We start from the raw sequence: 22,682 nt of genomic DNA, 5'->3' as shown, positions 1-22,682 counted from the left end.
GGACATGATAGCAGCCTTTCAGGTAATGGAAAGCTGTTATCAAGAGGATCACAAAAGGCAAGCAGAAGTAAGTCATCTTTGCAGCAAAGATGACTAAGAAAGAGTTTGTATCTTTTCAAGTGATAAAGCACCAGTGTAGACTTTTGGGGGATGTTGAGGAGTACCGCTCATTGGAAGCTTTTGAGAGCAGAGTAGATGCACTTAGTATGCTCATATACTTAACATAAAATGAATTAARTAAACTCAAAGTCCTTCCTGACCTAATATTTCCGTGATTGATATGATATTAGTCAGCCTTGCTGTACAGTAGAGCAAAGTAGTCTTCTACAGTAGTCTTCTACAGAAGAAATGACATGACAATCGTTTTTTACAGTCTGTCATAGTACTAAAGTTTTATTTTTAATCTGAAATAGTCTAACTTCACAAATTAATGTTTGTAGAGGTGTTGCTTATAAAACCATAGCTTCCTAGTAAGCCTCAAACTTTATGTTGTGTTAGTGGAAATTCTCCTAGCAGAAGTTCTCCTTAGGGCTACAGAAAAATGTGTGATGTGAACTATCAGTTTTCAAAGTGATTTCTACTTAATTCCTTGCTGCCTAAGCCCATTGTGTATTTTGTAGTGAAGCTTTCAGCTTTTGAAATGGGTCAAAGCTGCAGCTGATACACATTTTTAGGCAATGTCTCCACAAAATGGACCATAAGGCAGGTTGGGTGTTGTACCATGAATTTCTTGCGTACTGTAAGAACAGGGAGTTGCATTAATTCCTGCAGCTAACTGTTACGGATTTTTTTTGTCTTCTGATATCAGACCTTCAGCCCAGATATTCACTGATTACAGAATTGAATTCTGATAAGCGTTCATAGAAAAAATCTAAGATAGAGACATTCACCAGTGAAGTAAAATGAGGGTAAATCTTTTGAGCAAGCAAAGAATCTGAACCCAAACCTGACAGTTTTATACTTTTCCTTAAACTCATTTGGTCTAAAACTTGAGTAAAACAGAAAAACTAAAGCTAAAATCTGTGCTATTGAAAACTGTCTTTGAGAATGTTATGAAGAATGTGACCTCAACTTCTGCAGTATAATACCATTACATATTTTATACATTTTAATGCTTTGCAACGTTTTATTACATTTTGGTCCTTAGTCCTTTGTGTCTTCCCAGAGTGCATTAAACTATTCTGAACAACTGTCTCTGAGTCCCCTGTAAATGTTTTCAATAAACTGAAGATCTATTGCTTGTGAGCAACCTTCAGCATTGCCTGATTGTTATGAACTGCTGATTGTTTTACATTTTTTAGAACACAAATTAGCGACTGAGATTAGACTCCTTCAAGTATTTCTGTGTTCTGAAAAATGACACAATAAAAAGCTTATTGTTACTGCACACATCAGCTCTTTATGTTTTTTTCAAGTTGCATTTACTTTCTTCACTGGCAAATTACTGCTTTATTACTCTCAGTACAAAAAGCCAAAATAGTTTTGGAAAAATCAAGCTGTTGCTCTGCTGAATACATCAGTAGAATTGCTTGCTGAAGTCTGGTTGGGAGTCTTCATTGTATACAGTGATGAAAAATCCAGAAAACATTATGTCATCTTCTGGATCCAGTTCTTGGCTGGCTTCAGATAATCTTTTGTCTTCATTTCCCATAAGTTTTTTTGTCTTCTGATTTCCTTTTAAAAAAAAAAACCCTCCCCAATTTTCTGGGAATATTAGGCAGATCAGTAAATGGCCTACAAGTAAGAAGTTTTTCCTGTGTTGATCAGGATATCAAGAAGTAATAGCTTAGCTTATTCTTAAGCTTATGCTTATTGAATGTATTTTTGGTGACAGTTATACCTATGTAAAGCAGAATACTTGTGTGCATCCTTCTGTTTGTACAACAGTGTTTGTAGAAGAAATGGATTTAATGTCATCAGCTGCGCCTCTGCTGGGAAGATCTGTTCTTTTGAGAAATCTTAGTTTCTCCACGTGCCATCTGTATAAAGGCAAATAGACAATGAATACTGTCAGACATGTTCAAAAATACAGATAACCCATGGATTTTTGCCAGAATACACAAAACCACTCTCCACTAAGAACAGAACAGTGACAAATAACTGTTAATTTCCTGAGTGATTTGGTTTAGAGTTTTTTTCCTTTAAAAAAAAAAGTCATTAATCAAGAATGGAGTTGGAGTTTCATTCAGATCTTGCTGTACAGAATGCATCCAGTGGCTTGAAAACTGGCCTTTTTTTGATCTGAGATCTGGAAGGGAATTGCTAGGAAAAATGAACAGTAAGCCATGGTACAGCAGTGTACTTTATGCAAAATTGTACTGTTAGCTTGGTTAAAGATGTTCAGGGCTTCTGAAGATCACTGCTGCTGTCAGTGAAATCCAGGGGTGGGCAGCTCCTGTAGAAAACCAGGAACAGGATTCTGCATATGACAAGCTCACTGAAAAGTCTCAAGAGTCTCATTAGGAAAACTTTAATTAGGCACGGCTCTACATGCTATTTCCATAACTTCTTTTTATTAGGAAGAAACACAGATACTTCAGAACCCCACTGAAATGAACACCAGCCTTAATCTTTGAGGCTGGGATTGCTGAAAGCTAACTAGTTAAAACTGTTCTGACTTAAAGTATAAGGGTTTTAAAGCAAGAATCTTAGATTAATAACTTTGCATTAACTTTTGCTCCTCAATCTACACTGAGTGTTCATCTACTCTGTGCAAATCTTATGGCCAATTTGGTGGCTAGCAAATGCGTATTAGTATGAGTAAATCTTTGCACCTTTGAACAAGTGATTACTATAGTATGAGCTAGCTTGGCAGACCTGTCGCTGCAGCTCCAAAGTTCTTGTCAGTGTGCCATGATATGTCTTTTAGCTCTATTCGATCTCCATCCTTGGGCTTAGCTAGATGTATTCTCACTATGTAAATATGGCAGAGTGGTTCCACACTCTCGCTGAAGTACATCACCTCATTATAGCACTGTTGTTGTAGCAACAATGCATCCAGCCCTGTGCAGGTCTGTTTGCCTGGAGTTTAGCTGACCTGAAAAAGAGAACTTTTTTTGAAGATAAACAAGGGACTACATATGTCTAAAGAGCATTTGCTAAATGTCAGAGAAGGATCATACCTGCATGTGGCTGTTCTATTTCTGTTTGTGGTTTGTAWGTATGTGCTGTGGTCTGTGAATATAGATTAAGTCTAATGTATGGAGAGTGCACTCATGTTTCTGTACATGTGCAGGCTATCTGAGGTAGACAGTATGCTCAGTAAGTCCAGATGTGTCAGATCTACTGTGCAAATATAATAGAATTGATCTGCTCATGTGTAGTAAATAAAATATATCCAGAATGTATCCAGATGTGCATTGGTCCCATCCAGAATTTTTGCATGCTCCTGGAGTTGCCAGAAACCCTGAATCCTGAAGAAATGTCCCAAATCCTTGAAATTCTTCTTGGAGRAAATTTCGGGATTGCTTGGTAGCCTTATTTTGCGTTGGTGGTAATGATTCAATAACAAAATCAATTAGCTGAAGAAGACTTATAAAACTACAAAGGATTAAAATGAGCCTCCTGGAAAGACGATGCAGCTGATCTCTGTAATGAGGACTTTGTGAAGACTTCTTCAGAATGTGGCCTTAAGTCGAATAATGCCCAAGGAAGCCTAGGCCATAAGACCAGCCATTACCTTTACGACAGGGTGATAGCTCTCCTAGATGAAAACAGCTGCTTAGGCAACAGTGTATATCAATTCATTATTTTATGTGAATAACCCACACTATGGATCTGCCCCAAGAAGCTTTGTGCTCCAACTATCCGCACTCATTCTGAAGGACTGGAGTAGAATGGCACCCTGAAGCACCTAAAATAGAGATGTTCACATCCTGCTCTACCTAAAAGCTCTTTGCCTGTCTTTCTTTTCCCTGGCATACTGTGTGCTGACAACCTATTCAACCATGGTGCATTCAAATACATTACAACTGACTTCATTATGAACAAGCCTTTTGCTGGGTGAAATGTTAATATTATGTCCTTCACCACGCTTCACTGCCTGCTGAGCAGTGCATACAACAAATTTGCCTAACCTTTGATTCTTTCTTCTTGTCTTTTCTGTAAGACTCAAACATTATAAAGTGTTAACATGAAAAATTCTGCTATATCCACATTACAGACCTTCTTATTAGGGATTTATGATGCCCTCTGCTTTCTCTGAGCTTTGGGCTTTCTGCATCTGCCCCTGTAGGAAAGTGCTGAATAACATAATTCTGACAGTATCCACTCATGCACTCTGGTATTGACTTTTTCCTGTAGTCAGTTTTAGTTGGGTGTTTCTACATCCCTACAAATGAGAGCAACTTGATTGAATATTTAATGAAAAAAATATGTTCCACTTTGGTGCTAAATTATTATGCTTGCTTAAGTTCAAATTAGCATCTATACACAATTCATATTCTTGTATTAGGTGGTGTGTGAATCTCTCTGGTTTTGGCCTAATAGGCAGCTGCTGAGTAACTGGAGGAAATCAAACTAAAGACTCCCTTATCGTGAAAGGGCTGGCCAACAGCCAGAAGAAGTAAGCAAATGTGTTTAACTTAACAATGCTTCTACCTTTTCTCAGGACCACAATAATCTTTTGTAAAATGCTGGATAGTGATTCCCAGATGTGGGGTCAATGGTAGAAAGATGAATAGCAAGTGCTTACAAAGTTGGTTGCAAGTTGTTTTAGCAAATGAAATATAGACAACCAAACTAAATTGGTGAGCTGAGAAATCTACCACTGAATTCTCTACATATTGTTGCCATTCATATGCAGATCTCTCAAGGCCTCTTTCAAACCTTTTGCTGTGATCATATAATGTGAAAATGGAGCCTGACAGCTCAGCAGTGAAACTGAGGATTTTGTATGTAGCACTTCCTTCCTTTCTATTGAGAATAAATATGATAAATCTAAATCAATTATTTGTGGCGGAYTTGAGATGATAAACTGTAAAGGTTGCATCAATGTCATTCAGAATCCAAATATCATTCACCAGAAGTTCAGTTTAAAGATATGTGATATCTTCTGCCAGTGTTTTGTGTCTGTTATGGTCACTCGAATTTTATAGCAGGATAGGGTGACAATGTCACCTAGTTATCTGTAAATGGCTCATTTAAGTGGCTGATTCTGTGGTTGTTTCTCTTTATCATCCCTTCGTCTCCTGAAAAGGTTAATGGAAATATATGTTACCAGATTTTTTATTTTTCTCTTTTTCTGGCAAAAGGGTGTGTAAGAGTTCTTGAACTCACCATCCTGAGTACTCGACTTTTAAGAACATGTTGAATAACTGAAGAGGAGCAATGTGCTGTAAAGATGCAACTCATTTCTTCTAAACTTGTCCTTTTTTCTCTTTTTTTGATTATCATGGGTACTCATTGTTTCTGTATAAATCGGCTCCTAGACTAATCTCAACTCCCACTGAAACTAGTGACCATACCTCTGCAGGTTGACTTCACTTTTCCTTTGGCACAAATCTTTTGACTGAARGTTGTTGAAGGCAAATTATGTCGCTATAACAAATGACCCTGGAAACCAATGGTAGGGCTCTTGTGTAATGTGAGTGAATGAGATGAATGACCTGGGAGGTAAGTAATGGGTATCTCTGAAGACTGGCTGATAGACACCTACGGGAATGGCAATGAATACTGAATACAGAAGATTTTATATCTTTAACAAGTAATGTAAAAGAGGGTGCTCTCTTCCATCAATGAGTTTTCTTGTCTAGTAAGAAAATGGAGGGCTGCATTTCTATTTTGCCTTCAGCTGCAAGTCTGGAGTGATACTGCACCAACACTGCAAGAGATGAAAGAAGATTGTGCAGAATACATGTTACTGGAAGAATATCCTCACCAAAGTGGCCAACAGTATGTCTTCAGTGTTCTCATGTGCCTCAGATTGGGGGTATAATACGAACAAGGAATACGGTCTAGTCTAGATTTAACATAAATGAGTTAAGGATTTGAGAAAATAGAAAGCCTGCCTCTCTCTTTTAAAGTTTTGAGTATAGCACTTTTGAAAACACACTGTATATTATTCATACTGTGGTGGGGAAGATTAGGATTTACCCACRTTTTCAAAAGCTGAAGTCAAGGTTTAAATAGCACTAAAACTTTTCTCCAGGCTTTCCAGGGTAATGCAATTATTGCATAGACAAARACTTTTTGGTTAAATTAAAGGAATATTGAACTTTGCATGTTGAGATGTACAGCTAAGAAAAACAGAACACTAATATTACAATCTTTTATGATATATGTTGTAGATTAATGAAGTAAAAGAATCCATGTAGTTTTACTAGTGAAAGAAAAGGCATATGTTTTAACAAACGTGACTGGATTTGTTTTTTGTAATCAGAATTCCTTGTAAGAGAATAAATATTTATATATATATGTATATAAGCCCTTTCAAAACATGGGGCTTTAATACCTCACTTTTGCAACAGTAGCATTTCTTGCAGAGCTGTTAGTATGCTGTACCAGTGCTCTAGCTTTGATTTCAGCCCATTGTGTTTAATCTCTAAACACAGGAATGTTTTTTCAAAAATTGTTTCTCTTTTTCAAAGTTACTTCTGAGTAGAAAAGGAGTACTTCTTAATTGTTATAGAGATGAATGAAAATGTAATTGTGCAAGAAATAAGAGGGTTTTAGTTCAGGAAGCAAAGCTGGAAAATGATAACATGCAATTGCTGAGAAGCTGTACTTAACATCTTCCCGTCACATGGAGTAGCCTTTAAATTTTATCAGCAGCCTTTAAGTTAAAATAAAATTTCATTCCTTTTAGAAATATTAAGAATTCCAGATCCAGTAACAGTAAGCCTCAAACCATTCATTTATTGTTTCATTATTCTAGTGCACAAGAACAACACCATTTGGAAGTACTGTAAAGTGTTTGTGTAAAGATTAATAAACAGCAAGCAAAATCCCCCTTAGATTTTGCATGACCTTCGGAAAAGCCAAGAGCAAAGGTCTCAAATGCAATCTTTCTAAAACTTGAAAGTTCAGAGTGTGTGGTTCAAGTCACTGGTATTTCTGCTTATGAGACTTCCAGTTAAATGTCCTTTTCCACAGCAATAGAGTGCTTGCTGTATAGCCCCTCCTCTCTTTTGGCAGAGAGCCAATTTTCCTCCTGGTTTTGGTAAATTCACACTGTGATAAGATGATTTAGTAACTAAAAATGTTATTAAAACAACTCGTGTGTTCCTCGGTAGTGAAGCARCCAAATGTGGAGTTGGGTTACTGCTGTTGGGGTGCCATGGGGGCTCCCGGGGCCAGTGTCGGGGGGCTGCTGGTGGGGCAGGGCTGGGCCCGGCTGCCAGGGCAGGGGCCAGGGGGCCCGTGGCTGGGCAGGGGCCAGGCCACTGCAAGGCTGGAGCTGGCACGTTGTGGGGCAGCGACAGCCCTAGGCTGGGCTGAGATGGGGCCTGGGCTGAGCGGGGGGCAGGGAGGAGGCTGGGGGTGGGCAGGGACCGGCAGGGCTGGGAGATCTGACGATTGCTGTGCTGTCCTGGAGTCAGTATGATCTGATTTTTTTCATAAAATAATCTTTTTTCATCTCTATATCTCATAGAAACCCTGTATGTTCAGAGGTCTGTCTCAGAATCGTGATTATTTTTTGCTTGCCTTACTATAAGCCTGATAATATTGACTTCCTTACTTGAAGGTCTATTCCCTGCCATCCTCAACCTGGCCAGCAATGCCCACATCTCCACCAACGCCACCTGCGGGGAGCAGGGGCCAGAGATGTTCTGCAAGCTGGTGGAGCACGTCCCGGGACGGCCTCTGCGCAATGCCCAGTGCCGTGTCTGTGACCGCAACAGCGCCAATCCCAAAGGCAAGCTTCCTGGGTTTCTTTTCCATTGGTTTGTGTGGTTCTTTTCGACCCTCCCTGTGAATACAGGGTGTATTGGGGTCATGTGCTTAGTACTTTTGATCTTTATTCTATGTGAGTGAAACTACCTTTGAGCAAAGGRCCAGCAGAACGTGTGAATACCTTAAATCACCCTGAAGTACTTCAGGGTCTGATGTCAGCCTGTTGTCTGGAGGCAAATTTCAACTTCTGCTTCTTTGTGAGAGAAAATAATTGTACTCAGCATGGAATAGATGTACTGGGCTAGAGGAAATACACTGAGTTGTATTTTTAAGAGATTTTTATGTTTTTGCTTTAAAACAGAGCAACACCCGATTTCTAGTGCAATTGATGGTACCAATAATTGGTGGCAAAGTCCCAGCATTCAGAATGGGAGGCAGTACCACTGGGTCACTATCACCCTGGATCTCAGGCAGGTGAGTAGCATTGAGCACTGTGTCGCTTATTTTTACGTAGGATATAAGCCCCTGCAGTTGACTGCAATTCTCCGTGAGTGTTCAGATTGTGGGATATTTAGCAGTTAGTCGTTCAGTAGCACCTATGAGCCAGACAGTTAAAGCTGGCTATGAAGCGATGATTTTAAACAAATGGGTTTTTCAATCATTTGTTCAGGAACACCTTGGAAATTTTATTCCTATGAGATTGAAACGCGAGTGACTGTATTTTGAAGCAAATGAACCATGGGTTGTTCTGATTCATGAGACTGCAACAGCTGTGCCTGTTTGGATGAGCGAGCTTGCAACAGCGTTCCCTCTGTCCTAAAGTTCTCTTTCTGTCTGACCCTGCTGTCTTTCCCCCCTAATTCTCTGATTTTTTTTTTTCTCCGCCTTTGATTTTAGGCAAGTTGCTTGAATGTCTAGATTATCAAAGTCTTATTTTCAGGCAGGAAACTGTTTTCAAGGTATAGTTGTCATAGGTGCAGATATTATATGTCAGGATACATCCGTTTCTGTTTATTAACTGTAACTATCACACTGACTGTACAGTTTCTTAATAAAAGAGAGTAAATGGTTTGGAGTAGGACATAATAAAACTGTTTGTCATTTACTGTAAGAAAGCAGAACCCAATGTATTTCCAAATATGAACTCTTTTGATCCGTGGTTACATTGTATGTCAGATACTGAGCTTTGGAGGAGGGAAGAAAAACAAGTGACATGGGGGAMTACTGTATTTACATCAATTATCTCACAGCAGATCTCATTTCAAGTCTTCTGTTTACGTTGTATATATTTTTCTCAGTATTTCTGCATRTTTACATTAAATATCTAAACCTGTTAATGCAATGTAATGGTCAGATTAAAGTGTAAAAGGTCAGAAAGTTCAGTTGCAAGAGCTCCAGAACCCTTGAAACATGCAGACTCTCCTGTCAGCTCAAGGATATGATCGGGACTAGAAAACAAAACACACTTAAAATGGGGCAGAGTTAATGTTGCTGAAAGAAATGTTACTTGCCACTTTTATTGCTTTTCTTCTGACTGGCCCTGATAACTGTTTTGCTGGAAGAAGCACTGGGGAGAAACACTCTGGATTATTTCTTCTGTGGACTTCTGCGCTGAGTTGTCCTGATGAGCTAGGGTTTGTATCTCTAAGCTGTGATTTTGAGCCTGTGGAGGTTGGAACTATGTGGAGAGAAGGTGGTTCCTCTGCTTTGGTACTTCACAGCAAAACTTGGAGGGATTTTTTCCCTCCTCCTAGTTTATAATATTCTTAGGGAGGAGACTGCTAGTCTGCACAGACCATTTGCTAATTTGTTAGTTTGTCAGCTGGACATGGAAGATGTAGAAGTCTCTTACCCTTTCATTCCAAGAAGGAAAGAGACAAAATTATTTCCAACCTCATATTTTTGTTTGCTTTTTCTTGTTGTTTTGCTTTGAAGAGATGTGTGCATTGACCTATGCGAACTGTTTGAAAGTCACAGCTTAACAGTGGTATGGATTATTAATATGAGGATGCTTCTAAAATCATGGAGAAGCTGTGTTATTAACCAGAAAATGCATACTTGAGATGTACGGTTGGTAATCTCTAGACTCTGAGTGAAAGTTATTTTAAAGGTTAATGCAGAAGGTTTAACTTTAATTTTTTTTTTTTTTTTAATGTAGCAGAGGTTAAACGAGTGCTCAGTTTGCTCTTTAATTAGAAAGCAGAAATGTTGGAAAAATAATCATAGGTTACCTTTTGTCAGCAACAGAAGGTTTGGATAGGACTTTCTTGTTGTTTGAATAGTTGACTTTGTGTTTGGTTTGGACAAACAGAAAGGAAGAATGAGGGAGGGAGGAATGCCCTCTTTTTATCCTCCTAGAACATTTTTACTTGGGAAACAGACCAGCCGGCTGCCCTCTAAATTTTTTATTCTCCAGACTTAGCACTGATGTTTCCCCAAATACATATCTTTCCTCTCCTGACCCATGCTCAGTTTCACTAATTTGATTTGAAAAGTTTCCCCCAAGGGCCTTTCTTCTGTGTTTTCCTTAGAGCGTTTGAGAGACAGAAGGCATCTAGGACTATGCAACTTGAATGTAAATTACTATTCAGTGAGGCAGGATTTGGTTAATAAAGATTGCTTGGAGTCAATGAGTTATTAGAGCTGACTGGGTGTACTAACTTTTAGTGAGTCAGCATAAGTAAAGAGTAACAAAGGATACACCTATGTGAAGGACTTTAGTGATTTTAGTAACTGTTTACTTAAAAARTTTCCTTTGAACTAGTATACTCTTGCAGAGTATTTTACACTTCCCATTTTAGTGGAACTTTAGAAGTATTCCTGAAAATCAGTGCTTCTAGCTGTATGCATTGCTGTATATATTTAGCATTGGTACTTTTTTTTTTTAAATGTTTCAAGACTTGTGCATTAAATCTGTGTGTTAAAGTGAATATGGCCTTTAATTTTCCTTGACAGAATACATTCACCCCCTTTTGTGATGTGCAGAATGACCATCTGATCATTATATACAATTCCTGAGTAATTACTGAAAGTTATAACAATAGGAGGAATGAATCACTTCTTGGAGATTATTGCCACTGTACAGCATGTAGAGCACAGAGATGCAACCCAGCAGTCAGGGCTGGTGAGTGCTGGCAGGTAGCCTAGGCTGGCAAACACAGGGGGAAGCTGATGAAAACTCTTCGCTTCAGTTTACTCTAGGTGAAGTTCTGGCAGCAGTCTGTGTCCGTTGGCTGCATTCAACTCTTGGCTCAAGGTAGAAGGGAACAGAGAATATTCTTTCAGCTAATATTCTACCTTGCACTTAGTTTATTTAGCCTAAAAACAGCTGCACAAAAGAGCAGCTTGATGGAGTCTAGTTAAGAAAAAAGAACTGGCTAATAAAATCAGGCTCTAAATTGCTCTTTAGATCTTTCTCCTTTGGAATCTATGTGCTGTTTATAACAAATGCTAAGCATTTTGTATAGGTACATCACAATTTTGTAGCTCACCTGGATCATGAAAACTAGGTACATGTATTCTGGCTTGTCTTTCAGTCTTCCCAGGCCCAGATGTGTGATAATGTTTTTCTTTTTTTCTTTCCATTAAATGTTTGGCAAAGATCCAGAGTTGAGAAAAGAGTAGTTTAGCAATGAGGTGTAGTATTGATATACAAGTGTTGATATACCAAGATTTGATTTATGATCTTTTGTTTCCTATGCTGGCAGTTCTGTGGACACAAAATACACAGCAGCGGTTTAAGACAGAAACAGCATTTATGCTTGAGTATGAGTTTTCTGTCCAGTTACTTTGCAAAATGGTAATGAATTAAAATATTGATTATTATAAATGTCAGTAGTGTGCTTGGTCCACCTGTAAAAACTGTCTCTTTCGCACCATTAAATGAAGAATGCTTTCCTCAGTATTACTACTATGCTTGAGGCTTTCAAAGGTATTTAAGGGTGCTTTGTGCTAGATATAGCAGAAGGACAGAAGTTTGTACATCACAAAGTTTTTGAACTGGTAAGTGAGATCAGTTGTTCTTAGAAGGCCCCAAATACCAAGTTGTAAAAACCTCTCCTCCTCTGATTAATTCATAGCTCATTAATATTTCATGAATACTGGATTACTACTCAGAGGCTGACATAAGTTTAATTTATAGTTTCTGCTATCAGAAAGCCAAATATAGTGGTAATAATATTTACACTTTGTACAGAGCTTTCATCTTGAATTTACTTGTCAAGAAGAGATTCTGTAGGGACAAATCCTTATCTGATGTAAAAAGATACTGTTTGGTTGACTTCGCTGGACCAATGCCAGTTTATGCTACCTGACAAGTTTCCTTAAAGCCTTTTGTTGCTTTAAAACTGATGACACAAGATTCAGGGTGCTCATCCTCATATTCTTATAATCCCCTTCTTGAGTAAAATGAACTTATCCTCTCTTCCAAAGAAATTGGTGCACATAATGAATCAAGATCATATAGAAAAGATAATTCAGGAGATTAGAGACCCTGCTGGGCATAGACCAGTGTGTGCTCTAACATCACAAACTCCTTGGAGGAAAACATAGCAAACAATTGCTAGGCCTCACAGTCTGTAATAAGATCCTGAAGCAAAGTTGATTCCTTAAAAAGACATTTCTATGAACAGTACAGGCTGATACTCAGCATATCCCTTCCTGTAGGCTCCTACTTTCTGAAAGTTTGCATAGATTCACTTTAGCCTTTTCTGCCAGTAAAATGAAATCTGAGAAAAAGAATCTCTTCTGGTAACCAGATGTAGTCTTGAAACAACTGAGCAGAGCAGATTTTGCACCACAAGCCTTGTCAAGCCATTTTGAAAAATATTTCTGTTTTTTAGATTGCCTTTCTACACTAACCCTGAAGGAAAAGATTTAGCTGAATATATAAAACTTGGAGAAACCAGTCTGCCAAGAGCCTTGCATTCTTCCAGGCTTGTTCGTTTAGCAGCCTTCTGCATTATATGGTTTACATTATGCTAGTGTGGTTTCAGCAAGGTATGCAATAGCACACTGAATGAGATCCTGAAGTCCTGAATTTATATCCTCATTTTAGTTTTTTTCAAGGTCTGGTAGAATTTAGATTTGAATCAGGATGTAGATTTGAACTAGCAGTTAGTCCCTCTGTTCATAGTAGGTTAAACTTTTCCAAAATTTAGGAAAGTTAATCTGTTGGGACTCRTCTTTCCCTTTAACGTTTCAGTTTTGGAGACTGGGGCTCATATAGCATTAGTTATGAAAAGACAGAATCTTCCCTTACAGTTTTCTCCATTCATGTAAATTGAAAAATATAACTGAGAGTCTCTATCTAAAAGGACTCCAGAGAAGACTGTGCTTGCCAGGGCATGTACTTGTGTGGGCTTTAGAGCATTGACCGAGCCCCTGGAAATAGGGAAGTTTGGCTAGCATCTGCTGCATGGCCACTGCTGGCTGAGTTTACAGTCTTGAGCAACACAGTATGCCTGAGCAACCCGATTGCCTGAGGAATGGGGAGAAGGATTTGTTTATAAATCTATTTCAAGAATAATGCACATGGTGCTGCTGGATCTGCATTCAGGGAAACAAGGCTGTTAGGAGAAAGGCTAAAATAAAGCAGAAGTAAATGATGTTACCTTGGTATTGCTGCTACAGAGGTGGTGTTCTTTGGTACAAGTTTACTTGGCTGCTCTTTACAGTCAGGGCTGAAATGCCTGTAAAATGACACTTTCTAATCTATGGCTGCTTGGGAATTGCTAACTTGCTTTGGCTTGCCCTTTTTACCCTTGTAGCTCAATAAGGAAATTAGTTCTGGGAAAGCTACACAGTCAGATTAAAATGTACAAATCATTAGCTCATGCCGCACAGCTCAAGTTTATCAGGTAKCCAGTTGGTGGACAGTGAATGGAGGTGGAGAGCTGTAGGAAACTGCTTTCAGTGCTGTTCAATCCTGGAGAACTCATAAAAGTAATCTTTAAGGAAGCGCTCTGGGGATGTTGGAAAATCAATTTGCATTACATGCAATTGCTGGTTCAGACTCCTTTCAGGTTGCAGAGGCTCTGGGATGTGAGGTCTCCCAAACCTCTACCTGTTGACCTTCCTTAAAATGTCTGAATCTGCAGGCACTGGGAACACCTACATCCCTGCTTCCCTCTTCATCCCCTTGCTTGGGAAAGCCACCCCTGGGAACACAACTCCTACTGCCTGGTTGTCCTGTGACTTCTTAGTGGCAGAAGCATTTGTACAAAATCCTTTCATTCATATATTTAATCTACATCATTTCAGGGGCTGACAAATTTTCCTGATGTTGCTGATATTCAGTATCCTGTGAATTTACTAATGAAGTATATTTAGGCACTTATGGGCTATGTGTGTAAATGGAAGAGACTCCAGAGGATCCGGGAGAAAAAGAAGACAACAGTTTTCTACACAGGCTGACTGYACATACTTCAATGTTTGCAGAACTGTTCATTGATTTTTGGATACCTCTTTTGGATTCTCAGCTTCAAATGTCTTCATTTCAACTTTTGGTGAACTGTAGCTATGCAGGAAAAATCAGTCCTTAGATGAGTGCCAAACATGGCTGCTATGCTTCAGGAAAAAAATTGACTTTATGATGTGATGATAAAATGAAGTAGGATACATGAACAATTGCTGTGAAAATCTTTCTCTTTAATTGGCTTTCCCCCTCATTCCCCCTAACTCCAAAAACTTGTTATTCAGACTGAATTTAATGTTTGTACTCTTGTGAATATTACCTACTTTTATTTCTGTAGCAGTGGCTGCAGTTATAGCTTCTGATGAAGGATAACTCATTGTTACTAGTTGAAACTGGGTTTAAAACAAGCTACATCAGCTGCAGACTATAATGGGTCTTGAAAAATCTCCATGTAATCAAAAGTGGATCGTTTGTTGTTCAGTCGACTGTGTAATAAGCATGGAAGCATTTTAGTTGATGATAGCAAACAGAGAGGAAAAATAAATATATAAAGAAAAGAGGTATAAAGAGACTTTGAGGAAAACTTTCTCCCATGTCTCTGAAGAAAATTGGTGTTCTAGTCTTGCATCTTTTGTGCATTTGAAAGAGATGATTAACTTCAAAGGAACTTTTAGGTGCATGGCAATTCCTTCTTCAGCTCTCTTCTGTGTGATGAAGAAAATGCACATACAAATAAGTGTTTTTTGCTGGCTCCAGCTTAGGGATATTGAAATGATGACACCCCAAATTCTGCTTGTGCCTAACCCAGTGTAAAACAGATATATAAATCAACTACTGCAAAGAGAATTAATGAGATCCAGGTGGTGTGTAGGGAATTACAGTTGCTTGACTCAGTCTGCCTGAATTCCATTCTTTTCAATGTAAAAGCATATATTTTAATGTTTTCTCGGTTGGAGCTTGTTGATATCAAATACGTTTTATTTATAGGTACTCTTCCCTGCACAGAAGCTGGATTATAGTTCTTGGTTTTCACTTTGATCAAATTTGGAGACTGTGCTGTAAGACAAAGAATTTGCAAGCCCTGTAGAAATTTTATTTCCAAGACTGTAATACTGTGACTAAACAGTAAGCTGGCTTCTCTTTGTTTATGTCTGCTTTGTGTTGCTGAAATGCCATAGAAGTCAGCAGACAAAATCCTTGGTTTATGTAAATTTTCATATTTATTGAAACAACTGGAAATACTTCTGTTTATACATGCTTGATGTCTGCCTCAAAGGATACAATTGGAGTGCCTGAAAAGAAAATCAGACCAAGTGAATATCAAGTTGTAAGTTATGTCTGAATTTTAATCAAAACTGAGTTCATAGGTATCACCATAGGTATACCTGAGATAGGTGTCACCAAAACTTTTTCCCTCTCATGTCTGCAAATCTCCTAAGCAAAGCTCTGTTCACTTAAAGATTTTTTTTTTCAAAGTCGCTTCCTGAATTGCACACACAATACAATCACTATTTATGTGTTTATTTCTCTATTCAGCTTTTAGATGGCAAATGCTATTCTGGTTCTGGCTTCCATCTGTATTGCAAAAAAGAAATAAATCTGTATCTAAAAACATCTGAAAAAAATGATTATGGCCAAATTGGAGCTGAACCCCATGTTAATACTGCACATGCGGAGAGAAATTATTATAATTACACCAGCCGACCAGGCAGTCTATTCAAGTGAGAATACAGACCTCTGAGATGGCTGAATAACATGTCATTTTTCTTTCATCTAAATGTGGCTTGATAATGTAGTGCATGTAAAACATTAAACTCATATAAGGAATCTTACAGTTTGCAAAGACGGACAATTTTAAGTGAGGTGACATAGTAGGTATTAGGTAAGGAAGAAGACAGTAGCTTTGGAGTAATTGCACTTCAGTGTTCCTGGCTGATACTGTAGCTAGTTGGGGGCCAGCGCAGGTTTTCTAGCTGCCATTGGAGGCTCACTTAAAAGGTTATATAAAACTAATTACTGTCCTGCTTAGTCACAGAAGTGCTGAACAGTGCTGTTGTGTGGATGTACTTTGGACTCACAATTGTGATAATATTCAAACTAGGAAAATATTCAAACTATCACTATAGCTGAGAAATTGCAAATTGTAAAACATCTGCTATTCCTAAATAAGGTTATCACACTTGTATTTGTTACATACATCTTATTTGTCTCTGTGCTTTTTCAGCAGACACTGTAAATAGCCCTCTGCTCAAGTAAGTTTAAATGTAACAGAATGAAAATGGAATGCACAGAAAGAGATTCTTAATATAGGGTGTAAAAAGCTTATCACAAATGCTATTCCTGAGAGGATTAAACTCCCAGCTAAGATGTGAAACAAAGGGTTGTTTGGGCTGCAGCTGTTCTGAAAAAAAATCACCTTTTTGAAGCCCTCAGCGGTTCAAAAAAACTGAACAGCACTTTTCCCATGAGAAGAACACTATATCCAACTAATCCTGAAATCTACAGTCTATGCATATTTCAGCTATTAGGTTATCACAGAAAGAGGAGATAAATATATTTGTTTTTTTTTTAGTCACATATACAAGTGTTTTGTTGTAATGTTAAAAGTTTTGACAAAAATGACACATATTTCCGTTAGTATCACAAAAGATTAGACTGAGCTTTTGTCAAAGGTTTGTGCAAAAATTTTATCCAGAGTCACTCTGCCAAATTTTACCATCTCTTAAAATCTGAGTTAATTTTAGTACCAAATTGGCCTCTGGTCATCTTTTATACAGCAGAATGAAATGTTAAAATTTTCTTCTCTNTTTTTTTTTTTAGGTCTTTCAAGTTGCATATATCATCATCAAAGCTGCTAATGCTCCACGACCTGGAAACTGGATTTTGGAACGCTCCATCGATGGCACAGAGTTCAGACCATGGCAATACTATGCAATTAGCGACACAGAATGTTTAACTCGTTATAATATTACCCCAAGAATTGGGCCGCCTACATACAAGAGAGATGATGAAGTGATCTGCACCTCCTACTATTCCAGACTAGTTCCTCTGGAACATGGAGAGGTATGATTGCTCTCGCACTTGTGGTATGTGAGTATGAAGGGGGACTGATTGCAACTTTAAAACATTTGAATTGCAGTTATCCAGTTCATCACCTTCAGCTTTGCCAGATGGTCTGTTACTCTCCTTTAATGATAGTACCTTTATATCACGTACCAGTGTAGCAAACTTTTAAACAGTGGGATAAAACATTTCTTTGGCTCTACATATTTCTGTTACTAAACTCTTTGTTCTCTCTCTCCATGTAATTTGATGGTGGCTATTAACTGTGAATTATTAGTTACTCTACCCTGAAAGACTACAACAGAGACTCTATGTTCTGCCAGGTTTTTCATTTAATAAAGAAAACCCCTGTGTTAGGAACACCTGGTTGTGCGAGATAAAGCTGCAAACACTGTTGAAGTGCTCTGCACAGCTGGAGCTCCTAAACAAGCCTTGGCATTGTTTCAGGGATGTAGCATAATTAAAAGAGCTATGAGTTGTGTAGCCTCACTGTTGATTGTTCTTTCTTCTAACAAACTCTATTCATGGTACTTGTCTAATTCATTTCGTAGAGGCAGCCACATAATGAAATGATACGTTAAAACCAGTGGTTATTCTATTGTGAATGCTCTTCTTATGTGGTAATAAAATGCAGTGTTATCCCATGGAGAATGCTAGCAACTCTTAATTTAATAGAAGCCAATATATTTTTGTTTATTGGTTAAAAAAAGATTGGAGTGTATGTAGCTAACAGCTGAAGCGTGTCAAACTTCTTKTTTTTTCTCATGAACACCAAACCATGTTTCAGCAGGAGAAACAAATGAAATTCAGATGACATCAAGTCCCATTTATTTTAATCACGTATTTGTTGCAGTGATGCTAAGCATATGCCCTACAGATCAGATGCAACAGATAAAGAAACTTAACCTGGCTCTCACCACAATTAACCAGAAAGCCCTTAGGTTAAATGTGTGCAAACAGTGCCACTTGTAATGAATGCCTGACAGGCAGTCCGACTCTGAGCCCAGGAATGCCAGAGATTCAGATTAGTGATATTTTGTGCTCATTTATTTTTCCTGATGTACACTGAATTGAGTGATTCAAGTATAGTCAACAGCACTACCTGGAACATTGTTTCAACTGAGTGTGATAAAAACACGATTAAATTGCTCTGTACCACACAAGAGCTGTCCTCCACAAAGGACCAGCTGCTCCTTCATAGCTGTAAGGGCAGACAGGAATATTCCCAGCACAGAGAATCTTGCCCACTTTGAAAATATATTTCTATTGCTTCCTAACTGGTTCTGGCCAACCTATTGGACTTAAGTGTAGGGGTTATAGGAGGTTGCACGCACCAGCTGATCTCTGCAAGCACCTGCCGTGTACCCACGGTTCATCGCATCCCAGTGTTCTGCAGTCAGCTTGGGCCTGTCCCAGTGCAGAAGAACCAGTAGGGGAAAAGGGCCACATTTCTAAATGGGCATGTAACTTACTAACAATATTTTGTGCCAAATGAGAAAACTCCTGACATTTTGCCAGCTTGATCACTAGATTTTTAGCGGGTTTAAAGAAGTATTAATCTCATGTACACTGCTTGAAGACCTGCTTCCAGAAATTTTTGTAATGAAATCAGGGCTCATGATGAATGCTTGAAATGAACTGCGATAGTCCATTAATGCCAAAGTTACAATGTTGGAAGTGTGAACTCCATTTCCAGGGTCTGTTTGTATGCCTTTGAAATAACACAATTACTGTTTAGAAAGTCCCTAGCTTCTGTAAAATATTACAGAGGTAAAATTAAAAAAAAATAAAGTAAAAAAAAAAACCTTTAATTTTTAGAAATATTTTCAGTGGAAAGATTTTGACAGTACCAGAGAAAGCTTAAACTTTAAATTCAAAGGGGAGTATATGAGACAAGATTACTCTGCATAAATGCATAAATTCGCTCTAAAACATGACTATGAGCCCAAAGTCACTGTGGTGACTTGAGTGTTCCTGAGTTGCTTTGGAAAGAAGGCAGCTACGASGGTCTGTAGCTAGAGTAAGTTGTGCAGCTCGATACCAGAAGCCCCCTTACTGGGGCCAACTTGGGAGGGCTGAGACAGTAGGATGGAGGCCAGATGGGTTGTGTTGTGGTGGCAACCTCCTGCTTTCTATTGCCATCTTTGTTGTGGCTTCCCATTGTGCTGTCTTAACACTGAGTTTTCCTTGTTGATTGGGAATGGTCCCAGCAGAGCATAGGATCATCCCATTAATTCTCCCAGACTGAGCATGTGTGCGATATTACATTTTGCAGTAGGGTCTTTACAGGTTGCATAGGAGACAATCTGTAAGGGCAAAACTGAGTTTATGGTCAGAGTTAAGCGTTCCATCCCAACAGAGAAGACTGGAGGAACTGAGGACTAGTCTGTGGTACCTTTCTTCTCTTTATGCTATCTCTACAAAAGTCCTGAAGAAGTTAAACTCTATAAACCAAGAGTGGTGGTTTCAGAACTGCATGAGTCAAGAAACAGGTATTTTACCTGCAGGTATAAATTGGGGAAGAAAAAGAATTCCAGTTAATTTGACATCTCACCATCCTGAGATGTTGGAAAACAATCTTTAAGTTCTATGTTTTTAATTCTCATACTGAAGTGTCTGTTGTTGTAAATGGATCATAATTATGTTTATGATTAAGTCAGACCCTCTTTCTAGATTCACACATCGTTGATCAACGGTAGGCCTAGCGCTGATGATCCTTCACAAAAACTTTTGGAGTTTACTTCTGCACGGTACATCCGCCTACGACTGCAGCGTATTAGAACCCTTAATGCTGACCTCATGACTCTGAGCCATCACGATCCTAAAGAACTAGATCCCATTGTTACCAGAAGGGTAAGCTGGTTGTACAGAAATGTTACTCAGTACCACTGGATGGAAGAGCCTACTTTGATCTGTTTGAAGAAGTACTCTATCCTTGCCATTCATAAACTGAGTTATTTTTAAAGGTTAACCAGCTTTTGTTTTCCTGCTGATGTTATTAACAATGCACTTTGCCATAGAAAACTTTGAAAAAGTATTTTTAGAGATTTTTTTGGGGGGGGCTTTTTGTTTTACATGTTCAAATGATTTAAGCTAGGAACAGCTTTTCTAAGGCTTCATCAGCAACGAAAAAATATGGTTTTGCTGATAAAAATGTCACCTGAGGTTGCTCKTGATGCAACTGTGCAGTACCTTTTCTGGTTTATTAAGAATTTCAGTTCCCAGTGCTCTCATTTATAAAAAGAAATATTTGAAAACCTTGCCATTGTGAATGTTGATGTCTGATGAGAAGTTTTCTTCTTTTTCTTCTTTAAGGCTGTTTTAATCAAATTGTATTTAAGCTCATGAATCAATAATGATACAAAACACTCAAATAGAATTTTTAGAGTATCAGCTTTACACATCTGATATTGAAACTGGAGAAACCGAGGCACCAAGCRCTTAGGCTGACTTGTTCAATCTCTCATAGAAATTCAGTATCAGAACCTCTAATAAAACTGCCTGCTATGATTAATTTTGTGTGATATTCCTGCTTTGTATTGTGCTCTTTTGACCCTCTTCTTAATTTGCCTGAGATCCATAGGTTAGGGTATCGGTAGTTTCATGTATAAAAGTGGCTTTTGTATCTTTGAATTTCCATACAATTTGGCCTTCCTGAAGAGGACAGGAGAATATGACAGGTGTTTCCTCTCTTCCTTCCTTGTGAGCTACTTGCCTTTAAGAGCATCTGCAAGCAACTAGCTAAGCAAGGACTCGTGTCCCCACCTTGCACAACAGGATTCTTGCATTTGTGGCTTCTCTTGTATACACAGTCCTTTTACAGTTCCACTGCTTCTCAATGAGCTCTTGTGCGTGGAGCAGTTTGCCAGTTTGTTGAGGAGGAGAGCACTAGTGTATGGTGCTATGAGGTCTGGTCAGGCAGCTGAGCAGAGAAGGGAGAAAGGACCTGGTCTGTCCAGGTTTTGGTGGGTGAGAGCATCACAAGTAGTTTCACGGCAGCCCCACTCTCTCCTTGATCACAGAGGTGCTCCTTCAGCTGGAGCATCGCTGAAGTGCGAGACCTGGATGTTCTGCTTGTTACTTCTGCTCCATAGGGAAATCTCTAGCCGGGGAACTGCAAGCACAGAGGACTGGACAGCTGTTCCAGCTGTGTCTTGCTGGCCTTAAAGAAACTGTTAATCCACAAGCTGAGCTGCTGAGATGATCCCATGGAGCAAACTGATAAATATTTATGTCTGTGGTTAATATTATATCAAGAAAGACACCCAAAAGGAAAGGCTCGTTGTGGAAGCATACAAATACACAGCTTACCTGAGAAACAAAAGGGTGATGAGGGCACCCATTTCTTCCCATTGCTTTCCTAAGCCATGCAGTTGTGCAGTCCAGGGCTTAGTGCTACTGCTTATCCTACTTAGCAGTACTTAGTGCAATTCTGTATGAATAGCACATCTTCATGCTCACAAGAAGTGGGTTTTATTGGGCAGGGTTCCCAAATCCTGATGTTTCACTTTGTGTCTCATCTACTGTGCAACTAACTACAACCGAGGTAATCACTGCCCACTCTCTGGATTCCATATTTAATGTTCCTGAAGACTTTTACTCCAGTTGTTGATATTGATTGTATTGGTTTCTTGTGCATAGTCTTCTAAAAGGGCTGATGCAGAACTTTTTCAGGTGTTCGACAACAGGGTTATTTAATTTCTGTGGCCTTTGATTGGCATTGGTCTCTTGTTTGGCTTCAAGCTGCACATTGCTTGAGTTTGAAGAGCACACAGTGAGTTTGAAGAGGAAGGAGAAAGGAGATGAAGCAGGGAAGGCAGTGAGCTTTCCCAATACTAACAAATACAGCTCTACTCCTACTTTCCTCAGCCTGGACCTCCTTCTCTGTAGTTAAGGTATTAATGTTCATAAGTCCCCAAGTGTTTTTTGCAATCCAAACCCATAATGTTAAAAACAAATACTAAAAAAATAAAATAAAAATTTAAAAGCCTAAAAAGTTAAATAGGAAACCAAAGAGGCTRGTTTGTTCCAGCTCTGTGCTCCTTTAAAGCAATAACAGTCCATGAGTCAGCAGGTCTGACCACCCAGGGCTACCTCCTCTTCCTGAACCAGACGACTCCAGGGTTGTTAGGTCTGAGAGCCTTGAACTATTTTCTTAGAAGTGTCCTCAAGAAGTATTTCTTTTTCATTCCCCCTGTAACACATACTTCCCAGGATACAAACAGGCCAACCCTGTTGATACTGCAGCTGTAACTGAACCCAGATGGGTCATTTCCTGCCTCTTCCTTGCCTTGAAAGTTAAATCCTTTCCTTATGTATGTTGCTTCTGCTCACCACCTGGCAATATTAATTTATTCTACTCTGCTGTATT

The 22,682-nt window shown here is 38.8% G+C and overlaps 1 protein-coding gene across 1 annotated transcript in view; it reads left to right on the top strand.

The window, feature by feature from the left end:
* The first annotated feature begins 7,749 nt into the window (after positions 1 to 7,749).
* The window catches only part of LAMA1 (laminin subunit alpha 1), an 84,843-nt gene continuing 69,910 nt past the window's right edge, over positions 7,750 to 22,682 (top strand). Inside the window, exons 1-4 of the mRNA XM_026070785.1 lie at positions 7,750 to 7,855; positions 8,195 to 8,307; positions 17,069 to 17,311; positions 19,985 to 20,164. Of these exons, the coding sequence (XP_025926570.1) occupies positions 7,765 to 7,855; positions 8,195 to 8,307; positions 17,069 to 17,311; positions 19,985 to 20,164 (627 nt within the window). The 5' untranslated portion in view covers positions 7,750 to 7,764. The remainder of the gene's footprint in view (positions 7,856 to 8,194; positions 8,308 to 17,068; positions 17,312 to 19,984; positions 20,165 to 22,682) is intronic.

Source organism: Apteryx rowi, unplaced genomic scaffold, assembly GCF_003343035.1.
Source record: "Apteryx rowi isolate R43461 unplaced genomic scaffold, aptRow1 scaffold_319, whole genome shotgun sequence".
Lineage (NCBI taxonomy): Eukaryota > Metazoa > Chordata > Aves > Apterygiformes > Apterygidae > Apteryx > Apteryx rowi.
The sequence above is the reverse complement of the archived record's forward strand: the minus strand, read 5'-3'. Positions and strand labels throughout refer to the sequence as shown.